This window comes from Berghia stephanieae, chromosome 3 (assembly GCF_034508935.2).
Source record: "Berghia stephanieae isolate SIO BIC M18660-M18661 chromosome 3, UCSD_Bste_1.3, whole genome shotgun sequence".
NCBI classification, from domain to species: domain Eukaryota; kingdom Metazoa; phylum Mollusca; class Gastropoda; order Nudibranchia; family Aeolidiidae; genus Berghia; species Berghia stephanieae.
Genome location: NC_088362.1, coordinates 72,104,983 through 72,128,777, shown reverse-complemented (window position 1 = coordinate 72,128,777; position 23,795 = coordinate 72,104,983). Strand labels below are relative to the sequence as shown.

The 23,795-nt window shown below is 33.5% G+C and overlaps 2 protein-coding genes across 4 annotated transcripts in view; one reads left to right on the top strand and one right to left on the bottom strand.

The window, feature by feature from the left end:
- Positions 1–1,887: 1,887 nt before the first annotated feature.
- Positions 1,888–16,725, top strand: LOC144968388 (8-oxo-dGDP phosphatase NUDT18-like). 2 transcript variants are annotated; one of them, XM_078906684.1, is made up of 8 exons: positions 1,888–2,145; positions 5,195–5,355; positions 6,018–6,135; positions 8,313–8,400; positions 9,989–10,042; positions 11,379–11,516; positions 13,328–13,439; positions 14,482–16,725. In XM_078906684.1, exons 1-8 carry the CDS (start codon positions 2,064–2,066, stop codon positions 14,734–14,736), a joined length of 1,008 nt encoding a protein of 335 aa, XP_078762810.1. In that variant the 5' UTR covers positions 1,888–2,063; the 3' UTR covers positions 14,737–16,725. The 2 variants fall into 2 exon arrangements, with proteins under 2 accessions (XP_078762810.1, XP_078762811.1); XM_078906685.1 differs by lacking the exon at positions 11,379–11,516 and having other exon boundaries at positions 1,894–2,145; positions 14,482–15,855.
- A 1,996-nt stretch (positions 16,726–18,721) lies between these two features.
- The window catches only part of LOC144968387 (peptidase M20 domain-containing protein 2-like), a 33,485-nt gene continuing 28,411 nt past the window's right edge, over positions 18,722–23,795 (bottom strand). Inside the window, exons 7-8 of one of the 2 annotated variants that reach the window (XM_078906683.1) lie at positions 23,271–23,514; positions 18,722–21,159 (exon numbers count right to left, since the gene is read on the bottom strand). In XM_078906683.1, coding sequence (XP_078762809.1) covers positions 21,032–21,159; positions 23,271–23,514 — 372 coding nt within the window. In that variant the 3' untranslated portion in view covers positions 18,722–21,031. The remainder of the gene's footprint in view (positions 21,160–23,270; positions 23,515–23,795) is intronic. The other variant, XM_078906682.1, reaches the window with a different exon arrangement.

The following is a 23,795-nucleotide window of genomic DNA, read 5'->3' as shown; positions in this document are numbered from 1 at the left end:
CAAGCGATCCCAAGCCAACAGCAAGATTAAGCATGTAGGACGAATCCCAACACCTCTAAGGCGCTACTACAACCTTCTATGTGTGTGTGTGTGTGTGTGTGTGTGTGTGTGTGAATGTGGCGGGAGGGGGGGGGGGCGCAAAACCGATCTCGACCATGTACTCATTTACACCTGATTACGGTGAGAAAATGTGAGTAAAGAGTTGTTTTTTTTTTTCTCCAATAGCTTTGCGCCGCCCACAGCGAGAGTCGACAAGGAACTACAGCCCTGTCACCCGATATATGTTTGGGGGATGTGAGCGGGAAAACCTCAACTGAGATCAGGATGGAAAATGGCACATTAATAATAATAATGATAATAATAATCATAATAATAATATAATAATAATAATAATAATATAATAATAATAATAATAATAATAATAATAATAATAATGATAATAATAATAATAATAATAACAATAATAATAATAATAATAATAATAATAATAAATAATAATAATAATAATAATAATAATAATAATAATAATATTTGTATAGCGCCTTATCCCAATTTCATTACGCTTAGGCCCTTTACATTCTTAAAATAAATTTAAAAATACAACAAAAAGTAAAAACATAACAGTTTCAATTACTCACACAACAATAGACATAACATTTTACTACACACAGGATAGTGAAAACTTCATTTACAAACTAGAAAGCATGAGCAAAAAAAGGTGAATTTTCAATTTCGATTTGACAGCTGATAATGAGTCAGCACTTTAATATTCAGGGGGAGAGCGTTCCAAAAATGATGTGCCGAAAATTAAAACGATTCTTCACAAATTTTGCGGGTCTCAGTGTCTGTTTTAATATTTTCTTTTGCTCCAATTAGCGGGAGAAAAAAATAAAATAAAATAAAAACGAGCGCTTTACCGGTTGAGCTATCGAGACTTGACTATTTCATGCAGAGATCATTATATTGTTCTCTCTCATATATCATAATTGCCTCTCCTATCATCAAACCTACTGCGTGACAATATTTTTCATACCCACTATGCAGATCAATGGCACGAAACATGTTGCGCAAGCAGGTGGGTCGTCGGTTAAACATTCTTAATTACGGAATAATGGCAATGTCAGCAAGGGAACCATAATATTGTTATGATGAAGTGGTAGAGCACGATTTCCTATCAAACCATTGTTTAAACTCACTGATATGTTCAACCGATAGGAAAAGGGTATCCAGCTGTGATTTACCCATATCTCTCGAACGTAAAGGCGAGCTTGTGAAATTTATATTTAAATGTGTAAACTTTGGTTGGAATGCGGGGGGTGGGGGGGGGGGGGGGGGGGGGGGGGGGGGTAAAAATAAGACTTGTTTCTTTGTAATTCTGCTCAAATTCTCATCCCGACCTAATACCACAACGACCTGGTGGGTCACAAATCATAAGAAATATATCTTATTCTGAAAATCAAATTTAGTGAATGGCTCCATTTGTTATGACATTTGTACACATAGTTTATGACGAACAGCTGATTGTGGCAAATTAAATTTATAATGCGAAAACGGCGTTTGACTCGGTACATTGAGGTCTTACATAATATTGTCTGTTCACGCTGACTCGGTAAAATAACTTGACTATTTTTTATTTTATTTTTGTTTCGGGCTCATTTCACTTCACAATGCATAATTCCTAGTTCCCCTCCCTCCTCCCAAAGCAAGCCATGTAGTTTATTCATTTGTTTAGCTATCAAATTATTGGCCGTCGTGCACTTATCATAAGAATTTAAGAATTAGCCCAAGTAACACGCGAAGATGTCTTTACTTTTGTAACACTTTTGTTTCGTAATTTCGATCTGACCTTTAGCCTTTAGGTTACATTTTTTATAAATAGGGTAGATCACTCTTACCGTAAAAAGAAAATGTTACTAAGCCAAACAAAAATAAACTGCATCATTGTGATCAGTGATCCTATAATAATAGGCGGTTATAAATAGGTTCTTGTACGCTTTTTAGTCAATGTTATTGATTCTCAGTCAAATTCCAAAGATATTACATTACTGTTCAATGCTTGAGAAATGGAAAAAAGTATCACAGAGATTTTGGAGGGAAGACATGTACCTGTCGACCACATTTTAAATCAACAATCGATGGATGGATGTAGGTTTTCAGTCAAATGTTCAAGATTTAGTGTTTGTTTTGATATCATCTTTTGATCTAATTTATTTTTTGAAAAAGAAAATGCAAATTTACATTACCAAAGTTTCGTCTCTAACGAGTGAAAATCAGAAAATACGTTGAGTAAACGTGTTTTGTTTTTTCCAATAATAATAAAATACAGAAATCCCTTTTTTATTAACATTCAAAGTCAAAGGTGATTTCTCCAACATTAAAATAAATCGCGTATCATGTGGTTTACTAATCTAATTTAGAAATCGATTTGTAGATCATGTTTAAAAGTCGGGTACCTATTTACTAATTCTCGCTAGCTTGCCTTTACTACTTTAACTTTTAAAAAAGGTGAGACACTTATCTACATTATCTCGACATGGCTATAGTATAGGCATAGGCAGTGATGAATGCAGAAAAGAATTGATTTATTACAAATAAAAATAAAGTTCCATACCTCCTTCATGGTAAATTCATAAATCAATGTAAAGTTTAAACAGCATATCAAAACCACGGCACTGTGATCTGAAACTATATTGTTTAAATTTTGATTACTTTGGGGGGGGGGGGGGGGGGGGGAGAAAAGTGTGTAATTTGGTCGGGGATTGGGTGGTCTTTGTCTCCCATCAACTGAATCAATATAGTTGAACCTGCCATAATGGAAACCTCAAAAAGACGGAATATAGTCTAAGATGGAAAGCCTCCGATCCCCCCAATATAAATTCTTGGAGGTCTTCCGTAAGCTTCTCGAGGTAGCATCTCTTTCAATTAGTATTTTCACCATGGATTTATTGTCAGGCGTTTATATATTCAATTTATAGTATTATTTTAAAAACTCTAAAACAAACCTTGATAGATTAGTGAAAGTTTAAAATTTCCTAAAATATGCCCATATGTTGCCATTTTGTCGTTTAAGTATCTATTAGGGTTAGTTGTAGGTCTTAGTAAAGGTCATAGGGTATTTGTTTTTCCTATTAGGGTGAGTTAAATTGACTAGGTTTTATTTTTTTCTTAGGGTTATTAAAAGGAATACTTGTGTTGTTTCCCTGAGCTCGAGAAACTTACGGAAGGCCTTCGTAAATTCCTCTATTTTCACTCTCTTTGTAACGGAACCTGTCCAAAGTAACAACGAACACGGAAATTCCACTCCCATTTGATAAATCTCCCTGTGTAAGACTGAAAAGTTTCCCAATAGAAAGGAGTTACCCATGAAGGGTAAGAAAGACTCTACTTCCTGACATCAAACAAAAAATCCCACACGATAAACAAAAATGAATATAACAGTTTCTAAAAAGAACAAAATACCAAACACGGAACATTTCAGGTTCAAACCCTTCTTCAGCCAACAAAAAAATAAGAACATAAATGCATTACTAAAAAAAAAAAAGATTGACGATTAAATTAAATATGCTGTACACATATAAGTTGTGCCCTTTGAAGCCTGAAGTAAACAAATAAAGTTTATGACTCTACTGTGTGTGCTGCATCACTGCTTCTTAAAAGCTTTGAAACTCTACGAGTACAGTTGTCAATCATTACTCCTTATTACATTTACTTGTCAATGGTAACGTGACAGTCACACCACTGGCTGTTTTCAGCATTGAAGACATATCAACATACTGACAAAAAATTAAAATGTGGGAAAAATTGTGTTTTGGACCCTTTTTTTATTTGCTGGTGGAAGCATTGACATTGCAGTTAATTTAGGAAAATTCTGACAAAAATTATGATTTTGGTGATGAAAAAAGACTTTGATGGCATTTTTTTTTAACACAAAAAAAAATATGAATAATTTGTATTTCAGTTACCCCTGGGTCGATTTCATCATTCATAGTTTCAGTTTTATTGTAACGATGAGGCTGACTTTTTCCCAAAGTGAAATAATTACTTTATGCTTTTCAGCATTGGTAAGAATTTATATGGAGAATAAAAATATCACCCTCTTTGTTCAACCGCAATCTGCAATGTTATTATTCTTGCCTACTCTTGAGTCAAGCTTTCCAGAGTCTTTATCCAAAATGAAGACATGGTCAGCTGTCAAAGTATAACACCATTGTTATGTATAAAATTTGACATCTTTCTGAGTCAGCTTTTTGAGTAAAAAACTAATAGTAATAGATTTCATTATGAGGGATTTGAAATGACATTGTCGTGATTAGCTTGAAAGAAGAACACTGGTTTTTGTTTTAGAAAAAATCGTTTGAAAGACAAAAATTATGAGAAATAAAGGGTAGGAAAATTTGATAATATTTGGAAAGTTAAAGGGAAAAGAGCACCTAGCTGCAGAATCAAAAGATGATGGATAGTGTAAAAGTATGGCTGGGGACAGAAAGAAATGACATAATACAGAAGATGCAGTAAATAGTGGGGTGAAGAGCCTTGATTGCCAAAGTAATCAATATCCACTTAAATGTTCCCCAAACATTAAACAAGGAGTCCCAAATCAATAGCAACACTGAACATGTAGAACAAGACATGCCTATAAGGTGCTATTATATTAAAAGTAAAAGACAGACAATCCATTTACAGGCCAGGTACTCATTTTACGCCTGGTTACAGTGTGAGAATAAGAGTTAAGTGCCTTTTCCAAGGACTCAACTTTTCACTGCCCATAACAACACTCGAACCAGGGACATACCAATCCAAAGGCAAATGTCATACCAAAAGACCACAAAGCAGCATGAACAAGTATTCATAATTTATTTGACTTTTTAATGAAGTTTTATAGTGCTTACCAAACTTCTGGGGCCAGTGAAAAAAGATGATGATAAAATTGATTATAGATTTATGCTGCGCTTACAGGTGTTTAAAAACTGTGACTTGGTAATATAAACAAACAGAATAGACCAAAATATAAGGAGCAATCTGTCTTTTTTTTTCTTCTTCTTTTTTTTTCTTCTGTTTTTTTTAGTTTTTGTTTTGTTTTGTCATTATCCAATACCATATTTTTCTTGATAATTTTCTCTTGCTTTTACTTTTACACTGTTTGCTACAACATGTTTTTCTTTTTTTTTTCCCCTTTTTTTCGCCTTGACTTTAGTCGAAACTCTTCCAGTCACCAAAAGGAATGTTTGCTACATTTGTAACTCTGTTATATTCGATGAAGAAGGACGGGTATTGTTGGTGCAAGAGGCAAAGCCAAGCTGTTATGGCCAGTGGTATTTGCCTGCTGGGCGACTGGAACCTGGAGAGACTATTATTGTAAGTGTTAGAATGTAACCTTTGGCTCAGCAGTACAGCTTCTCATCTACAAAAGTCAAGCATTAAAAGTGATATCAGTGATTTGTGACAGTGGTAGTGGAAAATTCTGGTCCCGACGTTGTGTCCTTGGGTAAAACACATTACACACATTACCCCACTCAACTCAGGAGGGAATGACTAGGTATATGTCTACAGGCAGTGATGTATTTTGTAAGAGTAAAACCGTTAGTACAAAAAGGCCGCCTAACTGGCAACTAATACATGAAATGGGAATTTGGTCCCATATGCCTTGCTGTGGGAATAAATAAGACATTGTGAAGTGCATCGAGCATGGTTAATCTGTTGATATGCTCTATGTATGTTGCTATGTATTTTATTTTTAAACGTCGTTTACCCATATCATCAATCTGGTATTATGTCAAGATTTATCAAATGCCAAAGATTAAACTTACAGTTAAGTAATCAGAAAATTGAACCTCTTAATTAATTTGCAGTTAATTAAATATTTTATACTTATTGTCTCCTTCAACATATTATAGAGATCAATTTTAATTGTATTTAATTAATAAGATTATAGGAAAGCAACATTTATAGCTCATTGGTTTTTGAATTCTGAAATAATCCTGTTGTATCCAATGTGCTATTCGTTTACTTTCGGTCAGGATGGAGCCAAAAGAGAGGTAAAAGAGGAGGCCGGATTAGAATGTGACTTGACTACTTTGCTTTGTGTTGAACTCAATGGCACATGGATGAGGTTTACATTCATTGGCGTTGTAACAGGTGGGTCATTCCTTAAATTTCGTGTAGGCTTCTGTTGTATAGAAACCTGAAGACTCAAGACTATTTATAGTCCTTGTAATGTGATATATATATATATATATATATTATATATATATATATATTATATATATATATATATATATATATATATATATATATATATATATTATATATATATATATATATATATATATATATATATATATATATATATATATATATATATATATATATATATATATATATATATATGATTAAGACAGTGTACTGTGACCCAGAAGGAGTTAGTCCCCGTTTCATTTTTCCCCTTCGACAGGATTAATGGCCTCCAATTTGATCACTTGGACAACATTTATTCGATGGACTATTATATTCCTTCAAGGTGCACAGAGGGGAGCAATTGTTTTCTTACAGTGACAATATTCATAAAGTTTACCTTTACTATTATTATTATTATTATTATTATTATTATTAGTATTATTATTATTATTATTATTATTATTATTATTAATATTATTATTATTATTATTATTATTATTATTATTATATATTATTATTATTATTATTATTATTATTATTATTATTATTATTATTATTATTATTATTTATTATTATTATTATTATTATTATTATTATTATTATTAGTATTATTATTATTATTATTATTATTATTATTATTATTATTACAAGTGAAGAACCTGCAATATATGTGGCAAAATAAAGACTATTACAAACACACAGTCATCTTTAATACTAATTATAGTACTGTATTGTGGAAATAAACATAGATCGAGACGAATCTTTTTTTAGTCATCAGGAAATAGAATTGCCCTTAATGTAAGCATGGTTGGCAATTTACTTTTATATCAACATGTAAAAGAAACAGTTTATCATTTTTTGATTTGCCGGTAATTCTGTGCTCGATGATAAAACCCTATTTAAAAAAAAAGAATAGATAGATTAATTATTACTTTAGAGTATCACAAGAGGTTTCAAATTACGTCATTATTTTTTGTTGTGGATGAGATTATTATTATTATTATTATTATTATTATTATTATTATTATTATTATTATTATTATTATTATTATTATTATTATATTATATTATTATTATTATTGTTATCAATATTATTATTACTACCATTCTGGGTGGGGTGCCTGACCTCCCATAGTGGGCGGGGAGGTACATACTGTGTCTTCTACCCCCTTATATATATATGTTTTCCAACTAGCTTTCTGTCTTTGTCTTCGAATGAGATTACTTGCTTTTGTCCTGGCCCTGGCCGGAGTCATAGCTGGGAGGGAAACAGTCAAATGCATAGTATTGTTTTGGGAGATGATATTTTTTTCCTTGTAAATCATCTCCTTATTATATTTATTATTTTGAATGTATAATGTAAGCATTCGAGTGTATTCCTCTTTGTTTGATTTTGTGCTTGTGTCCGGATGAGACTTATAGGTGATCTCAAACTAAGTACCTTGGTGGTGTGCTCTTGGAATTTAAATCTGATCCCTATTTGTTTCCAGTTCCCCTATGTCTTTCTTTCTCTTGGGTGCTATAATTGTAATTCTTGAACTTTTTACTATCCCATTTTCTTCCTTTTTACTGGCCTTTATGTGTTGCAAGTGCCGTAAAACCCTTAAAAACATAAAAACAAAAACATTACTACCATTATTATTATTATTATTATTATTATTATTATCATTATCATCATCATCATCGTCATCATCATCATCATCATCATCATCATCATCATCATCATCATCATCATCATCATCATCATCATCATCATCATCATAAGAGGAGTTTCAATTCAAAATGCTCGGAATTAGAAGATATCATTTTTTGGAAATTAAAAAAAAAATGAATTACCCTTTCCTCAATGAAGACATTGCTTTTTGAAATTCTGTTTTAAGTATTAATTCCACCTCAACAAAATACCGATTTAGTCACATTTGTCTTGTATCAATCTTTACTCTGATTTTTTGAAATTATGACATTCCCTTTTATTTAGCAAGAACAGCTGAACTGACATTTAAATCCTTATTTGTATGTACAGTGGAACCTTGATAAGCCAATACCAGGAAGATAAGTCTGTCAATCGTAGAGTTTAGGGAACAACTGGTGCTTTAAGTTTATATCGAATTGTCTTATCTTTTATTCCGTTTCAACAGGGGGCAGTTTGAAGACATTAGATGAAAAGGATAAGGAATCTTTACAAGCACAGTTTTTCCAACTGACTGAGTTACCTAAATCAATAAGGTATTATTTTCTTATCATTTGAAATGTTTTGTCTTTGAATTGTTCGGTGGTTTTGATAATCTAATTTAGTGTATTGTTCATTATAATTCTATTTCTTTTTTATTATTTTGAAATAATTATTCCTATTGTTTGACTATTTAACAGCATATTTCTACCCTTACTTGTAAGTACAGTGGAACCCTGATAAGTCAACACCAGAGAGATTTGTTGACTGTATCCATTATCAATGGACCACTTTTAGATAAAGAACAGAAAAGTTGGGACCAACTAGAGGTGTTGACTTTATGTACATTCCATACAACCAATGGTAAGGAAGTAGCATGAACGGAAGAGATATAAAAGTGAACAGTAAGGGTAACAAATTACAATACATGTTATGCAGTGGACCTTAAGAGATTTTTTTGTAAAGAAAAAATATCGGATATTTACACAAGTTTAAATCTATCTTTATTTCAAGTAATTTCTTTTTTCTTTCTCCAATAAATAAAAATATAAAATTATATAGCGGCTTTGATAAAGGACATTTAACAGGAAATCAATGGGCCCAAAACATAACCTTCTTTAAGCCAATTGCAAAATCAGTTAAAACAGTAATGCTTTACATTCCATAAAAAGTATTCACCTTATCTTATGTATTAGACAGTTTAAATTGTCCAAAATACTATGCAAAATTCAATGGGTGTTCACTCATGTGATAGGGTCTCTATAGCTCAGTTGAAAGAATACTGGTCCCACAAGCAAAGGAATGGATATCAATCCTGGGTGCAGTTGAGATTATTTTCTGAACCCGAGTTTGTGTAGTATTCATTAGGTAACCAGATCTGTTAGAGGGCACTTTGCGATAGACAAGCACTCTATCTTAATGGCAGCGAACGATTGCTACTGTCCGTTTTTAACTCTACAGAAATGAGGATAAACTCCAGCCCCATGAGCCCTATGGCTCTGACGGACTACAGTGGAATCCTCATAAAGTCAACTTCTGCTTAATGTCAACACATCTTGTTGGTCCAAAATTTTCTCTTTTCCAAGTCTGTACCATTGATTATTATTATTATTATTATTATTATTATTATTATTATTATTATTATTATTATTATTATTATTATTATTATTATTATTATTATTATTATTATTATTATTATTATTATCATCATTATTACTATCATTGTTTGCCTTGCTTTATTATTGATTTGTTGATGAAAATACTATATTCTTGTATTATATTGGCATTTGCCTAAAAATAAACTTTTGAATCTATCTATTGATAATGGATAAATTCAACATTGCTTAAAGTCAACCTATCTTTCTGGTCCATCAATATTGGCTTAATCAGGATTCCAATGTCATTTTTTTTCATTTTTTAAAAGCACGCTTTACTGGTTTGTGATTGAATGGTTTAAATTTTGGTTGTATCTAAATTTGCATTATTACAGGCGCCATGTGTCTTGTAGTTTTAAGTTTTAGACCTCCGTCAATCTATCATTGCTCAATGCCCTCATTAGTAAATAGAGCCATTTGAAAATTTTATTCTTGTTTAAGTATTCTACTCACAGCTAATCTGCTGAATTTTTATTATATGATTGCCCAGACCTACGAAGATGAGGGATGACTCAAAATCATCAACAAGTCAGTGTGTTTTAAGGTAATATCACTAGTTTAGTTTAAGTCTGATTTGCTTATATTTACAGGTATAACGATTAATTTTTTGAAAGTCCCACAACATAAGATTTTCAAATGACTAGGGCCTAATTTTCATCATACTTTTGAGAATTTTTTAATGAAATCAACAGGAGTTTCATAGAAATCAGTTTTTTTCTAAATCGGAAACATTTTATTAAACTGAAGATTCATTTTTTTTCAACAACAAAGAAAATAATCTGAGCTCATTTGCGATTCTTCCCCCTCAAAATGGCACTATTTCAAAAAAATTTAGGTGTTAAAAAAGGATTTCATAGTCAAAAATATATGGTATATATATGTTTGTTTTATCAAAGAAGAAAAAAAAAGTTTTTCAAATTGCGAAAATCAAAATCATATAGTTTAAACCATTGTGTATCATTTGTCTCAAAACGGTTTTATATCCGGATGAATGGACTCCATAAAGGGAATTTTTAAATAAAATTATAAGAAATATTTTGAGTCTCTGCAATGTGAGAAATTGTATTTTTTTTCTCTACATACCATAGAAATTATCCCTAGATTCGTGTTCAAAAATATATGGTATATATATAAGTTTGTTTTATCAAAGAAGAAAAAAAAAGTTTTTCAAATTGCGAAAATCAAAATCATATAGTTTAAACCATTGTGTATCATTTGTCTCAAAACGGTTTTATATCCGGATGAATGGACTCCATAAAGGGAATTTTTAAATAAAATTATAAGAAATATTTTGAGTCTCTGCAATGTGAGAAATTGTATTTTTTTTCTCTACATACCCAATAGAAATTAATCCCTAGATTCGTGTTTGTGGCGATGATTTCAATTTCCAGACCAACATTCCTCCTGGCATGTTACCGCTTTGAGACGATAGGTCACATTTAACTTACCGTTCACTTTTCAGCACGTTTCACAATGATACTGATACGATATCAGGCAGATGGAAAGAATTGTATGTATATGTGTGTATGGATAGATTTCTTTTTTTTTTCTGATTTACACACACTTTGAGTCACATAAGGACCTTCCTAACAGAATTGATAAACATTCTTGCTCATCACTATTATTGATTTGAAAAATTATGTAGGAAACAGTGCAAGACGAAGCAGAAAGAAAAATACAAGAATTAAACCATCCCAAAATATCAGCCTGCCTCGACCCGATTTTTGGAATGTTTTCTGCTTTGCCTGGCACTATTTCATATAGAGTTTTCATATCTTTATTTAACACCAGTGCTTACTAATTTGTCACTGATATTGCAATTTGCACACTTTTCAATAAAGAATCATGTTTTACAAATTTCATTTTTTTTTAAATTTTAGGTGCGATGATATACTGAAGTTGATTTTCATGGGTCAAAAATATCTGGAGAAAAAGAGCCACAAAGAATGTCTTCCCGTTATTTATCCACACAAATATATTTTATATCGCTATGTTATCATTGACAAATCAAGTACAAGGTAAATGCAGACATTTCTTCATTCTACGAATGTTTAAAGATTTTTATTGTAATCTTTAAAATGGTTTTTAAGAGTGCTTGGTGCACTTTTCTATCATCTTAGCTCCAACAAAAAGGAGGATAATGGGAGTGTTAAAAAATTATAAATTTGCACTGAAGACAGAGTAAGACAAAGGGATCAAGAGCAATATATCCATGGATCTAATTTGACACCACCTAAAATTGGGCTATGTGGCTCAGCTGTATGGAATTTGCTTCGTACTCAAAAGGTACGGAGTTTGAATAGCTGCTGCATTGTGTGGCCTTGAGCAAGTCACCTCGTCCTAGCTCAGTTTGTGGCGCTGATGCCTGGATTATTCCAGTCTTCCCTTGGAATATACCCTAAAGACAAATTTACCCCTATGGAATGAATAATAAAAATTATTTTCAAATCTTCCCGGATCAACTCACAGGGCCTGCCTACAAGAAGAATAATTTCAAACGCTAAGATTATCACCATATTAAATACATAACTGAACTGCAATGAATGTTTTAAAAGTTTTTATTAAGTCTTTTGATGACCATATTCACTGGACATTTAAGTTTAACCATTATCAGATAAATCTTTCTTCTCCTTTGTATTGTATGTATGGTGAAATGTCAAAGATTGAGGGAAATAAGTTACCAAGATCAAGACTAAGAGCTTACAACATTTCTGTCAGATCACATGCCTTGTCATCAGAGACCCCTGGCTCATTGTGTCGTGGATAATAGGCAAACTTAACTCATATATTATTTGCATGTTTTTTTCTGACATGCAACAACATGTGCGTACATGAATAATAATAAAAATTATTTTTAAAGAGTCCCACCTGGATCAACTCACAGGTCCTGCCTGCGGCTATGTGGTCTGATGGTATGACACTTGCTTTCAGATCGGAAAGTCCTGGGTTCGAGCCTCGCTTGGTGCATTGTTGAGTCCTTGAATAAGGCTCTTTACTCACATTCTCTCACCATACTCAGGTGTAAAATGAGTACCTGGCCATTAACATCCTTGTCTCTTTCGAAAAAATTGTAATATTGCCTAACAGGCGTCATGTCACGCCCTATATGTTAAGTGTTGCTGTTGGCCAGGAACCCCTGTAAAGCGCTTTGAGCATATTTAGTGGATATTGCTCTGTATAAAAGCTCAATTTAATTTAAACAACAAAAACAAATCTTTTGTAATGGAAACACTTTTCAGGCATATCAGGTGTATTTAAATTTTCTAATTCTAACAAAACTGACCTTTACTACTTAATGCATACCTGCCAACCCTTCCGCTTTTGGCGGAATCATTCCTATTTTCACTCTTCCTTTTTGTACTATTCCGCCATTGCCTCTAAAATTCCGATTTTCCAAAAAATGATGATAATGGTAAGAATAAAAAAGAGTGAAGAGAGAGAGAGAGAGAGAGAGAGAGAGAGAGAGAGAGAGAGAGAGAGAGAGAGAGAGAGAGAGAGAGAGAGAGAGAGAGAGAGAGAGAGAGGGTGTTTATTAAAAGGGTGAAATTCCTATTTTTTGTCTCAAATTCCTATTTTTAGGCGTTCTGATTCCACTTTTGGAATGTGAAGGGTTGGCAGGTCTGCTTAATGTATGGATGAAGGGGATCATTTCCAAAAACAAAAATATGAATATCTGTTCTAAACAGAATTATGGATGTTACGAGCCTTAAAAACAGTTTGCTTGAGAGTGAAGTATGTAATGCTTTCATTTGTTTTTAATCAATTATTGTCGATCACACTGGAATAGAAGTGACATTTAAAATCTTCTAAATATTTTATTTGTTTTCAGTTCTATGCACATCCTTGCCACTAAAAAAGGAGAGAAGCTTTGTTTTCCTACTGTGATTCGCGATATCAGAAGAAGTGTTCCTACTTTAGCTTCTATTGCTTCCATTTTAAATGTGAGTGTCCATCTTTTTTTCTTTGTTATCTACCTTTTAATTTTAATATATGTGCGGTTTTTGGTCTTGTGGTAAGACATTCAACTTCTGATCTGAAGGTCACGGGTTAAAGTCTTGCTGTGATGGCACAAATTGATACTGTGGCAAAAGCTCTCTTGACATTACTTATATTCTCTCATCATACTAAAATGTAAAATGAGTTCCTGGGCGGTTACATGTTTCGTCCTGCCTACTTGGAAAGAGTTGCTGTTGGCTTTGAACCCCTTTTTAAGTGCTTTGAAAACATTTAATGGAAATTGCAGTACTATACTCACTGGATTCTATCAGACTCTGCAATACGACATGCTGGAGTTGGGTTACCGAATGTACTGGAAACCTCCCATGAGCAACGAATTTCAGGCATGCTCGGATTCTGGAATGATTTTTGGCTTCTCCTAAGAGCTTGGTATAACCCAGTCAGTACTGTATATTAAAGCTCATTTTTAAGGTGTTTTTTTGCCCCTTTTAAATCCTTTAGAATTTATGTAGCGTTATATTATCCATTTTTGTTCAATTGGATATTTTTTCTACAGTCAAATGAGACGAGGCATTATGCTCCATTCTAAATAATCAAGGTAAATTATGATCCAACTGACGGTGACATGAAAGTAGAATGGATGATTTAAACAGCTATAAGACTCAGACTTAAGAGATAAAACAGTCGAAGTGAAAGTGTTTGCAATTATGAAAGCAGTTTAAACCATTTAGGTCTCAAATTTTCCTTTTCTACTTCTTCATAGAAACCAGATCTGCTTACTTATAAAATTAAAAATTCGTAATTAGTAGGAGATAAAAATTTGTGGTCACTATATAGTTAACTTTAAAAATTAAGCATTTACCCTCACAATGATTAAATACTTCAAAATTATAAAATGTGTTGTCTGGCATCAACTTTCGTTCTGAACTAGGGCCAAAATTTTGTAGGCAGGTCTGTATAAACTGACTGACACAATCGATGTTGCAGATCTAAAAGAATAATTCGGGTGCCTTTTCTGATTTTCAGGCAGCATTTTCAATGAGTCCAGCACAATGTCTATTTCAAGTGTGTGGAGTGTTAAGCATTGAGCATCGAGGAACAGGAGAGGCAGAGGATGGCATTTGTATCACATATTTAATCAACATGGACTTGGGAGAAGAAAAGCCTCTCCCTGAAGTAACTGCGGCAGCTGAGTACTCTTGGCATGCTGTCGCGTCAACGGATTTGAAAACCAGATTGATAGAGGGATGTCAGAGGAAAAATGTTGTACCTATAATATAAGTGATGATATGTTACATTATATTTATGTATTACGTCACCATTCGCGTCAAACAAGAATAATGTCTGGGTGATTAAATAATGAAAATTGAATTCAAATTTTAAAATATCAGACTTGAAATAAGTTAATTTATATATTTACACTGCCATAATCTAAGATCTAAATATTCTAATCATTTTAACTTAAAGTTCACTTTTGGGCTTCTATTGTACTCTGACATTATACGACTTTGAGGCGATGGTAAACATTAGGGATTGAATATAATATTCTTTTAGTATCATGAATATAATATACTTTATTCTCATATCAAAGAATAATATATTCACTGATTAAACATCCACGGAAAAGGATTTACTCTGCGAGTAATCCATGGTGGTAGCCATAATAGAAAGATATTGATTGGGAATATACAAACATACTCAAATGGTTTTCAATAATATTGATCTAATGATATGGTGGGGTGGGGAAGGTTTGAGGCGCAAGTTGGCTGAATGGATAAAGCATAGCACTGTAAGAGAACTCAGGTCAGATCTCTCTTTCTCTTGGACACTATTTATGAAGCTTGATCATTTAAAATTACCCTCAACATGTCTCAAACATTTGTGACCCATTGCATCAAAGCAGTATTATAAACATGAAATGTGAAATATTAAGGGGAAAGGGGGGGGGGGGGGGATATTTGAAAAAGCACCTAAATGGTAGTAGTAGCCCTTCAGAGCTGGAGTTTATCCCGCTTTCTGTAGCATGAAACTGACAATACAAATTGATTACTACCCTTTGGATAGGATGCTAGTCTACCACAAAGTACTTTTGACCAGATCAATCAGACTTAGCTACCCAATCGCTGCTGGATGGACAGGGGGGTGTCAGAAAAAAATCTCTACTGCATCCAACTGAGCTATCAGGACCCCCATCCTCTTGAATAAAACACAAACTTTGCCCGATATATTTATTGTCTTTAAATTCAATTTTTAGCATCTATATCACTCTGACATAAGGAAGTTGGTCACATTTTTTTAAGTTTCTTGTTTCAATTTTTGTTTGATGTCGTTTTAATCAATCGATAATAGAATTATGAGTTTTCTAATCAAAATAAGAACAAAAAAAAAAAGAAGTTTTTTTCAGAAATCATCAATGTATTGGAATATCTGGTTTTCTTCCTGGAAATTCAGAGTAGCAGCATCTTACATTGCTGCAAAGACGCTGTTAAATTGCTGAAATGAACACTTTTGTTTAATTTTGTTTGATTTTAACTGCAAATCATCACAACCAATAAGAGTATTCTCTCATAGGCTGATCTTTTGGTTTTCATTATGGATAGAAACTTTTACTTTTAATTTTAATACCAACCGATTAAAGTGACTTCTGAATTTTCAAAAAAAGTCTCAAACCTGACACTAAAGAAAGTCTCAATTTTTATACTTATCTGACAATATCAATATTTAAAGTAAAAGCTTTCTGACCAAAGTAAAAAAAATAAATTAAACAATGCAATTTTTTTTCAAGCAAGGCTAGTTACACTAATTTGAATGTGGGTTGTTTTGATCTCTGTGCTGCCAACTATCAATTTTCAATTTTTTTTTGGATTAAAAAAAAAAAGTTGTATGATATGTTGTGAAATTGAACTTTGCTCATATTTAAAAAAAAATAAGAGTTGCCTTAATTGCTCATTGCGCATATCTCCTCATTTTATAATAATTCTAACTAACCTTTACATAACGCTCTTTTAAAATCAAAACGCACCATACATTTTAATTGGCAGTGTGCATCTATGAAAAGAAAAAGAGAGAGAGAGAGAGAGAGAGAGAGAGAGAGAGAGAGAGAGAGAGAGAGAGAGAGAGAGAGAGAGAGAGAGAGAGAGAGAGAGAGAGAGAGAGAGAGAGAGAGGTGGTGAATCGATATTAAATTTTTAAAGCTGCAATTCATTAACTGCATTAGTTTTTAAAACACATTTTTACAATAAATAAAAACATATATTATTATAATTCAAAGAATTGTGTTTGCTCTCGCTCATATAGATATCAGACGTTAAATAAATTATTTCATTTGAATATTACAAGTGCAAGTGACTCTTAAACTATAATGAGTGTCTCTTGCCAGTCCTAAGCCTGGATAAAGGAGGAAGGTTGTGAATGTGGCCCGCAACCCTGCCATATTAAAAAGCCTGCATGCTACAGAAACGTCAATTTGAATTGCCACTTGGATTGTTCGAAACTCGAAAGACACACCAAGTATTACAAGAGATGGAAACAAACAAGATTTCTGTGAGACAAGATCCTACAAACAGGATTTATGGCATTAAGAACAGGGCACACAGTCATATAATATATTCTGACCTTATGGAGGATGGTGCCCCACATTGAGAAGGTGTTGCCTTAATGCTGTCACCTGAGGCTAACAGAGCCTTTGTCAAGTGGGAACCATTAGCTCTCGCATCTTGACTGCAAAATTTTGAACAACAGAGATATTAAGCTGAACATAATCCAATGCTATGCTCCAAGCAACATTGCAGACGCCGAAAAGAAAGATGACTTCTATACAAAATTACAAGCTACATTAGATGAAATGAAAATTAACGACTTGACAATCCTTATGGGAGATTTCAATGCCTAAATAGGATTATATAACATTGGCTAAGAAGAAATCATGGGAGTAGAAGGGCTCAGAGAAATGAAAGAACATGGTGAAAGATTCGCCAACTTGTGTTCTCTCAATAAGCTGGTAATAGGAGGTAGTGTCTTTCAACACAAGAGTATCCACAAAGCCACCTGGGTTTCATCTGACCATGGAATAGTAATAGAAAGTCAAATAGGCTACTTCAGCATCAGTAAAATATTTAGAAGATGTCCGTATCATGAGAGGAGCAGACGTGTCCACTGACCACCATCTTCTTATTACAAAAATACAATTGAAACTGAAATGAATGCCATATGCACCAAACAAATCCGAGGAAAAAATACAATGCGAGTCTACTAAGGTAAGAGGACATACAAAAACCGTTCCAGCTTAAACTTTCAAATCTTTACGCAGTCCTACAAGAAAAGGACGATACTAACCTAGACATAGACGGTGGAATCATGATATTGCAATGTAATTAAATGAGAACTAATCACAAATTTGTTGTATAAAAACAATAACAAAGAGCTGACTGATGTCAATTTTGTTCCTTCTGTAGAAGGCCATTTATTAATGTGCGGCTATGTGGTCTTGTGGTATGACACTGTCTTTCAGATCAGAAGGTCCTGGGTTTGAGCCCACTAGGTGCATATTGAGTCCTTGGAAAAGGCTCTTTACTCACACTCTCACGTACTCGCGTGCAATATGAGTACCTGGCCGCTAATAATGTTGTCTCTGTCCGAAAAAATTGTAATATCGCCTAACATCTCAAAAAAGAATTAATACAGACATCTCATCACAACACATCTTTTATCACCGGAAGCCAGTGACAAGTAATAATAGTAAAAATGAGAATTTTTCATAGCATCGCACAAATAACTACCAAGTACAGCTCAATACGCTTAATATTCCTACCCACATGTTTTCAAAGACAGACAAATAAAGAAGAAAGATTTAGAGGGATGTAAAGACCCTACCGGGAGTGCTAGAAGCTTGTTTGTTTTTGATGCAATAGCAACACCTTTAAAACAAATCAGTATTATTAAAAAGGAATCTGATAGAAAAGTTAATAGATTTAGATTAGATACAGCAATCATGCACAAAAGAAAATGGTAAGACAAATGCAAAATGTACAACAGAGGAGGATCTCCACCAAAAAGGGGATACAATCAGATTGTTGCACAATGAGAATTACATTTAAGAAATAATCCCCCCCCCCCCCCCCCCCCCCAATTAAAAAAAAAAAAATTGTCTGACACAAAAACATACAATTCAATTCACGAGCAAAGGAACTCCAGTGTTTCCATCTATGAGGAATTCCTCCCACCTCCCACAATCGTCCAGCCAATGAATAAACAAAACAATCGTAAATAACTGAATAACATCCGTTTAATCTCTGTACTAGTGTTGCAACATGAATTGCAAAATATATCAGGTGAGCAAAAAATAAAATGGCCTGAACCAACACTATAGCTAAAAAAATGTGTTATCGTTGTACAAAATCACTTTCTTTTTTCAAACTATCCCTTTGAAATTTACCAGAGACAATAAACCTAATTTTGTTTCGAATAAAAAATTTAGAAGGATGCTCATTCAAGTTTAATTTATGATTAATTCTATGAGATACAGTAGAACTCGGAAATAGCGAGTTTGACGGGTCCACTCCTGATTACTCGCTATTTCCGAGTTCTCGCTATTCCCGAGTTGCCAGGAAAGGTCACTCGGCCGTACAAAAATATGGAAAGACAATGTGTGTGTGTGTGTGTGTTTGTGCGTGTGTGACGCGCGTGCATGCAAATGACTGTGTGTGGATAAAGTGGGGTGAGGGCGGGGTTGAACACGGCCTTCGTTAACTACGTAATGATGGCCACAGGTTGAAGTTGATCCACCCCTTCCATTTCCATCAAGATTTCGTGTATGTGTGTGTGCGAGTGTTTGTATGCACTAGGCATGTTTGATGAGGTAAGCAAGCGCATCACTCGATCACTGACCCACTGAAATGATGGTTCCACGCTCCCCGCTCTCGCTGATCGTGTCGTTCGTTAACGAATGCGACTCGCTGACCGATGCTGCGAAGTGAGGCATGTTGACATGTTGGCTGCCAGTGCTTACCTTGCGCGGCACCACATTGGGTGAATAATTGACCCCCACACGCACACAAACACACACACCCAACCCCCACCCAAATTTGTTTCGCCTATTATGTACTCTAGACTAGGCTACTATGTAATATTACTCGTAACGAAAAATAAGAAAAGAAAAGAAGCTAGGCTAAAAATATTTAAATCGCCCTTGTCTGGTGTTTTGCTTTACTTCGTTCAAAGTCCTAGGCTAGGGCAGGAAATGCTCGTTATTTCCGAGTTGACCTCTTTTTCATACTCGCTACTTGCATGCTAATTTTATTGACTCAAATAAGAGAAAAAAACGGGGATTTAGATTTTACTCGCTATTTCCGAGTACGTTACTTTCATGTTCTACTGTATATCCAAAATATTAAAATGGAAGAAATAACTCAAAGATACATGTATTTTCGTTCTGACATTCATTTCATTTCAAATGAACCCAGAACCCCTTCCATTTAACTGATGGCTCAGAAGTATTTTCTTCCATGACAAATTGTTTTCTCTGGTCTCTTTAATTTTCACCAATTATTTAATGTGTCCTTGTAATTTTGCTACAGGTCGGCCATATGTTAGGTTTTAATCACCAAAGCTTTTTGTTTTTTGTTCACTTGATATATTTGCCAATGAAATAAATATGGACTGTATTTCAGATGATAAACAAATCTTGTTACTAGATTAAATTTAAAATCACCATTATTGAACAACAAATCTGTACAACAGTGATTCAATACATGTTTGTTTTTCTTTCTTTATCCACAACTAAATAAATAATTTCTGACTATTGCACACATTTTAAGATGAAGTCAAGTTTATTGGTTTGTTTTTGCCAGCCTGTGACAATATTAAGGCATTACTTAATTTTCTGTATAAACATTGAAAATTGCCAATTAGAACAAAGTTTAATGACTAAAAGCTTTGCATGATATTGATCGAGTTTAGTCTGTGAAAAATCTAAATCAGGATAATAATGACCTCTTTTTCTTTTCTTTTTTTTTTTTTCTCAATGCCAAAAAAGATAGGAACACTGAGATAAAAAAAAAAGACCTTACGAATCGACATTTTACGAATTCACATATGGTCTCTTTCATTGTTTTGTTTTCATTTGTTTTAAAGGGTTTTACGGCGCTTGCGACACAGTTCATTTCATCCCCCACAATCAGGAAGAAAATGAGAAAAAAAATCAAGATTTACAATTGAAAGGGGAATGGTTCAAGTAAGGTACAGATGTAGATTCCAAGAACACACAATCAGTTAGTTTGAGATCACCTCAAGGTCTCATCCAGACATAGGCACAGTATCCCACTAAGAGGAATATAAAATATTATATTATAATCAAACTCGGAAAACAGATGTAGAAAACACAGCAAGTTCTTCCCAGCCCACTATGGGAAGTCAAAAAATTCTTTTCTTTGCTTTGGCAGAACAGATGTATAGCTTACATCTCAAACTTTAACCAGCTTTCACAACATAGATGCCCATACACATAGACTTACACATTTAAATACATACACCCACACACACCTGCTCTCTTGAAAATAAAAAAAATTGCAAATAATCACTATTTCATGCTTTTGTCAAATTCGTCCTTAATGGTTTGTAGGAGAGATGGGTTCTGCATTACTTCCACAGCAGCCATGGCCAATGCTTTGGCATGCTGCAGTGTGATGAAATGGGATGCTTCAGAACCTGGAATCACAGGAACAAAAACATGTTTTCATTTATCACGAGAAAAATTACATTTATTATTGGGATGTAAATGGCAAATGAAAAAAAAATTCTGAAACCAACTCGTACTCTGCCTTGTCAAAAAATTGACGGTTCAGAAAAGAGGAAATGGTTGTACATGTACTTTTTTCATAGTCTCCTTATAACTACAGTATAAAAGCTAAGAAAACTGATGAATCTATAACAGAGGCTGAGAAATCTCAGTTAAGAGAAATATTGTCTGATATCCAATTGATTGTATTGTAAGTTCAGTCTCCTAAACCCAACTCTTTTTTATAAGCTAACTCTACTAAAAATGTGCTGGGATGGCCCTAGAACTTTCAAGAATCTATTCTAAGAATCAGAATCTCATAGTCAAAACAGAAGAAATCGATGCAAAATAAAATAAAAACAAACACATCCAAAAGATACAATGTGAAGGAATGGTCAAGGATGGACAGCCCAACACTAATAAGGAAAGCTGAGGACAGATCTGGACGGAGGGCCCTTACTGCTAAGTTACCCATAATGTCTCCTCTACTATGAACAACAGTTAGGAGAATGAGAACTTAAGAGGAGAATTTTAAGTATCAGAATTTCAAAGTCAAAACAGGAGAAATCAATGCAAAATAAAATAAAAACAAAACATATGCAAAAGTAATACTGTAAAGGAATGTAGAAGGATGGAGAGCCTAGCACTAATGAGGAAAGCTAAGGACAGATGTGGATGGAGGGCCATTACTGCAAAGTAATCTCATGACTCTTCTCTTACGACCACAGAGGAGAATAAGAACTGAGAACTTGAGAGAACTGAGAATTCTAAGTATCAGACCAGAATCTCGAAGTCACAACAGGAGAAATCATTGCAACATTAAATAAAAACAAACACATGCAACAGAACAAAACAATTTGCTAAAAATATCAACTTTTGGGTTTAAACAAAGAAGAAATTCACAAAGTCCGCCACACTAAGCATCTATTTACTTTTGTTATGTTTATAACCTACACTAAGTTCGTTATGTAACCCCAGTGACTATTTAAAGAACAAAACTTCAGCATTTTTTTTCATCTGAAGAACCTTTGAAATTGCAAGGTGGTTCAGAATCATTTTCAGAAATTTCTATCAGAATTCATAGCCTATGAATAACGTAGACTCAGGTTTGTAGTGAGAATAACCACTCCCAGCATGTGAAGTGTTTCCATGTAAACAGAATGAGTTATGTGCACCATAATATATTGTAGTAGTATTCAATAAAAGAATGTTAAAATATATTATTTTATCACTTTTATCTATTTTTATTCTTTTTTCCCCTTTTTGTCTTCTAAATATAAATAATCTGAATTCAGAAAAGTTCTGATAAATTAACTCCCTGTTATTATATTATCATTTTTTATTTTCTAACTTAATCACCAACTAAAATAACCGGTTTTATTCACCAAGTTTACTCAAATAAATATGGTATTGTACATAACAACGGATATGGATTTAAGAAAACAGGGTTTAAAATAATTTTTTGTCAATTTGCTGCTCTGAGGATACAACAAGGCTTAATGTCTTTTGGTATGGCAGTTGGTTTCTGACCTGTAGGTCTATAATTCAAGTCCTGCAGTGAGCAGTGTAAGGATACGTGATTGAAATAAGCTGTTGACTCACATTCTCGTTCCTGGCCAGTTTCAATTGCACTTAGGTTAATACTTACATGTTGAGTATTGCTAAATGTTTTTAGGAGATATTTTTGACAAGTAAAAAAATGTACTATCAACAAATCAAAACCATGGGAGATATCTCTTCGTCATATTTAAATGTTAGACAGTTAATATCATCAGCATCAACCTCTAATTGTTCAACTGACAATTTCACAGAAGAATGGTGTCAGGTATGACCCTTCCATGGTTGAAGTCAATCACAGACAATCATCCATGTCCAACTCTAACTGTGCAAGCACCATTTGCCAAGCCAAAAATACTAAGAAATTGGTGCTAGCAGGGGTTGGAATCCCGACATTGACAATATGTTTCATATATAAAGGCAATTGGGCAAGAATATGATGTCAGTCATAAAACTGTTCTTATAAAAAATAAGCAAAGTTTACCAGAAATGTCTCTGAATTCTGTAGTGTGTCCAGGGGCTTTGGTATTTAATGAGAACTTTGGATGAATGCTGGGAAGGAGTCTTGAAACATTGCCCATGTCTGTAGAACCACCTTGTCTCATCCGAATCGCTGGATCTTTCTCAAACTCAATACCGACTGATTCTCCATGTTTTTCGTATAATGCAGCCAATGTAGAGTTTGAATTCAGTGGATGGTAAGGCTTGGGAAGATTGTTGTATTTCACCTTAGCGTATGAGGGGAAAGGGGGAATAGGGTAAAGAAGAGAAAAAGTGTCATTGTTTTGTGCAAAATCATTGTGAGAAAGTTAACATGACAGCCTTATTCTTTGCAAACAAACTGTTTAAACAATTAAATTTAAATTAAAACACAGCGTGTTTATGACTTCCATTGTCTCACAAGCCTTTTAATATTGAAAAAACTTGACAATCATCTTAACTTTTTCCTTTTTTAATTTTAACTTTTTTAAAAAACTTGATTTCAATGTTCAATGCGTTTTGCAATATG

What these genes read in the sequence shown, in the direction of transcription:
- LOC144968388 (XM_078906684.1), top strand. Translation starts at nt 2,064, where the DNA reads ATGGAAAAAAGTATCACAGAGATTTTGGAGGGAAGACATGTACCTGTC. An exon ending in TCAACAATCGATGGATGGAT is followed by an intron (nt 2,146 to 5,194) that starts GTAGGTTTTCAG and finishes CCTTGACTTTAG; the next exon opens with TCGAAACTCTTCCAGTCACC. An exon ending in GAGTTACCTAAATCAATAAG is followed by an intron (nt 8,401 to 9,988) that starts GTATTATTTTCT and finishes ATGATTGCCCAG; the next exon opens with ACCTACGAAGATGAGGGATG.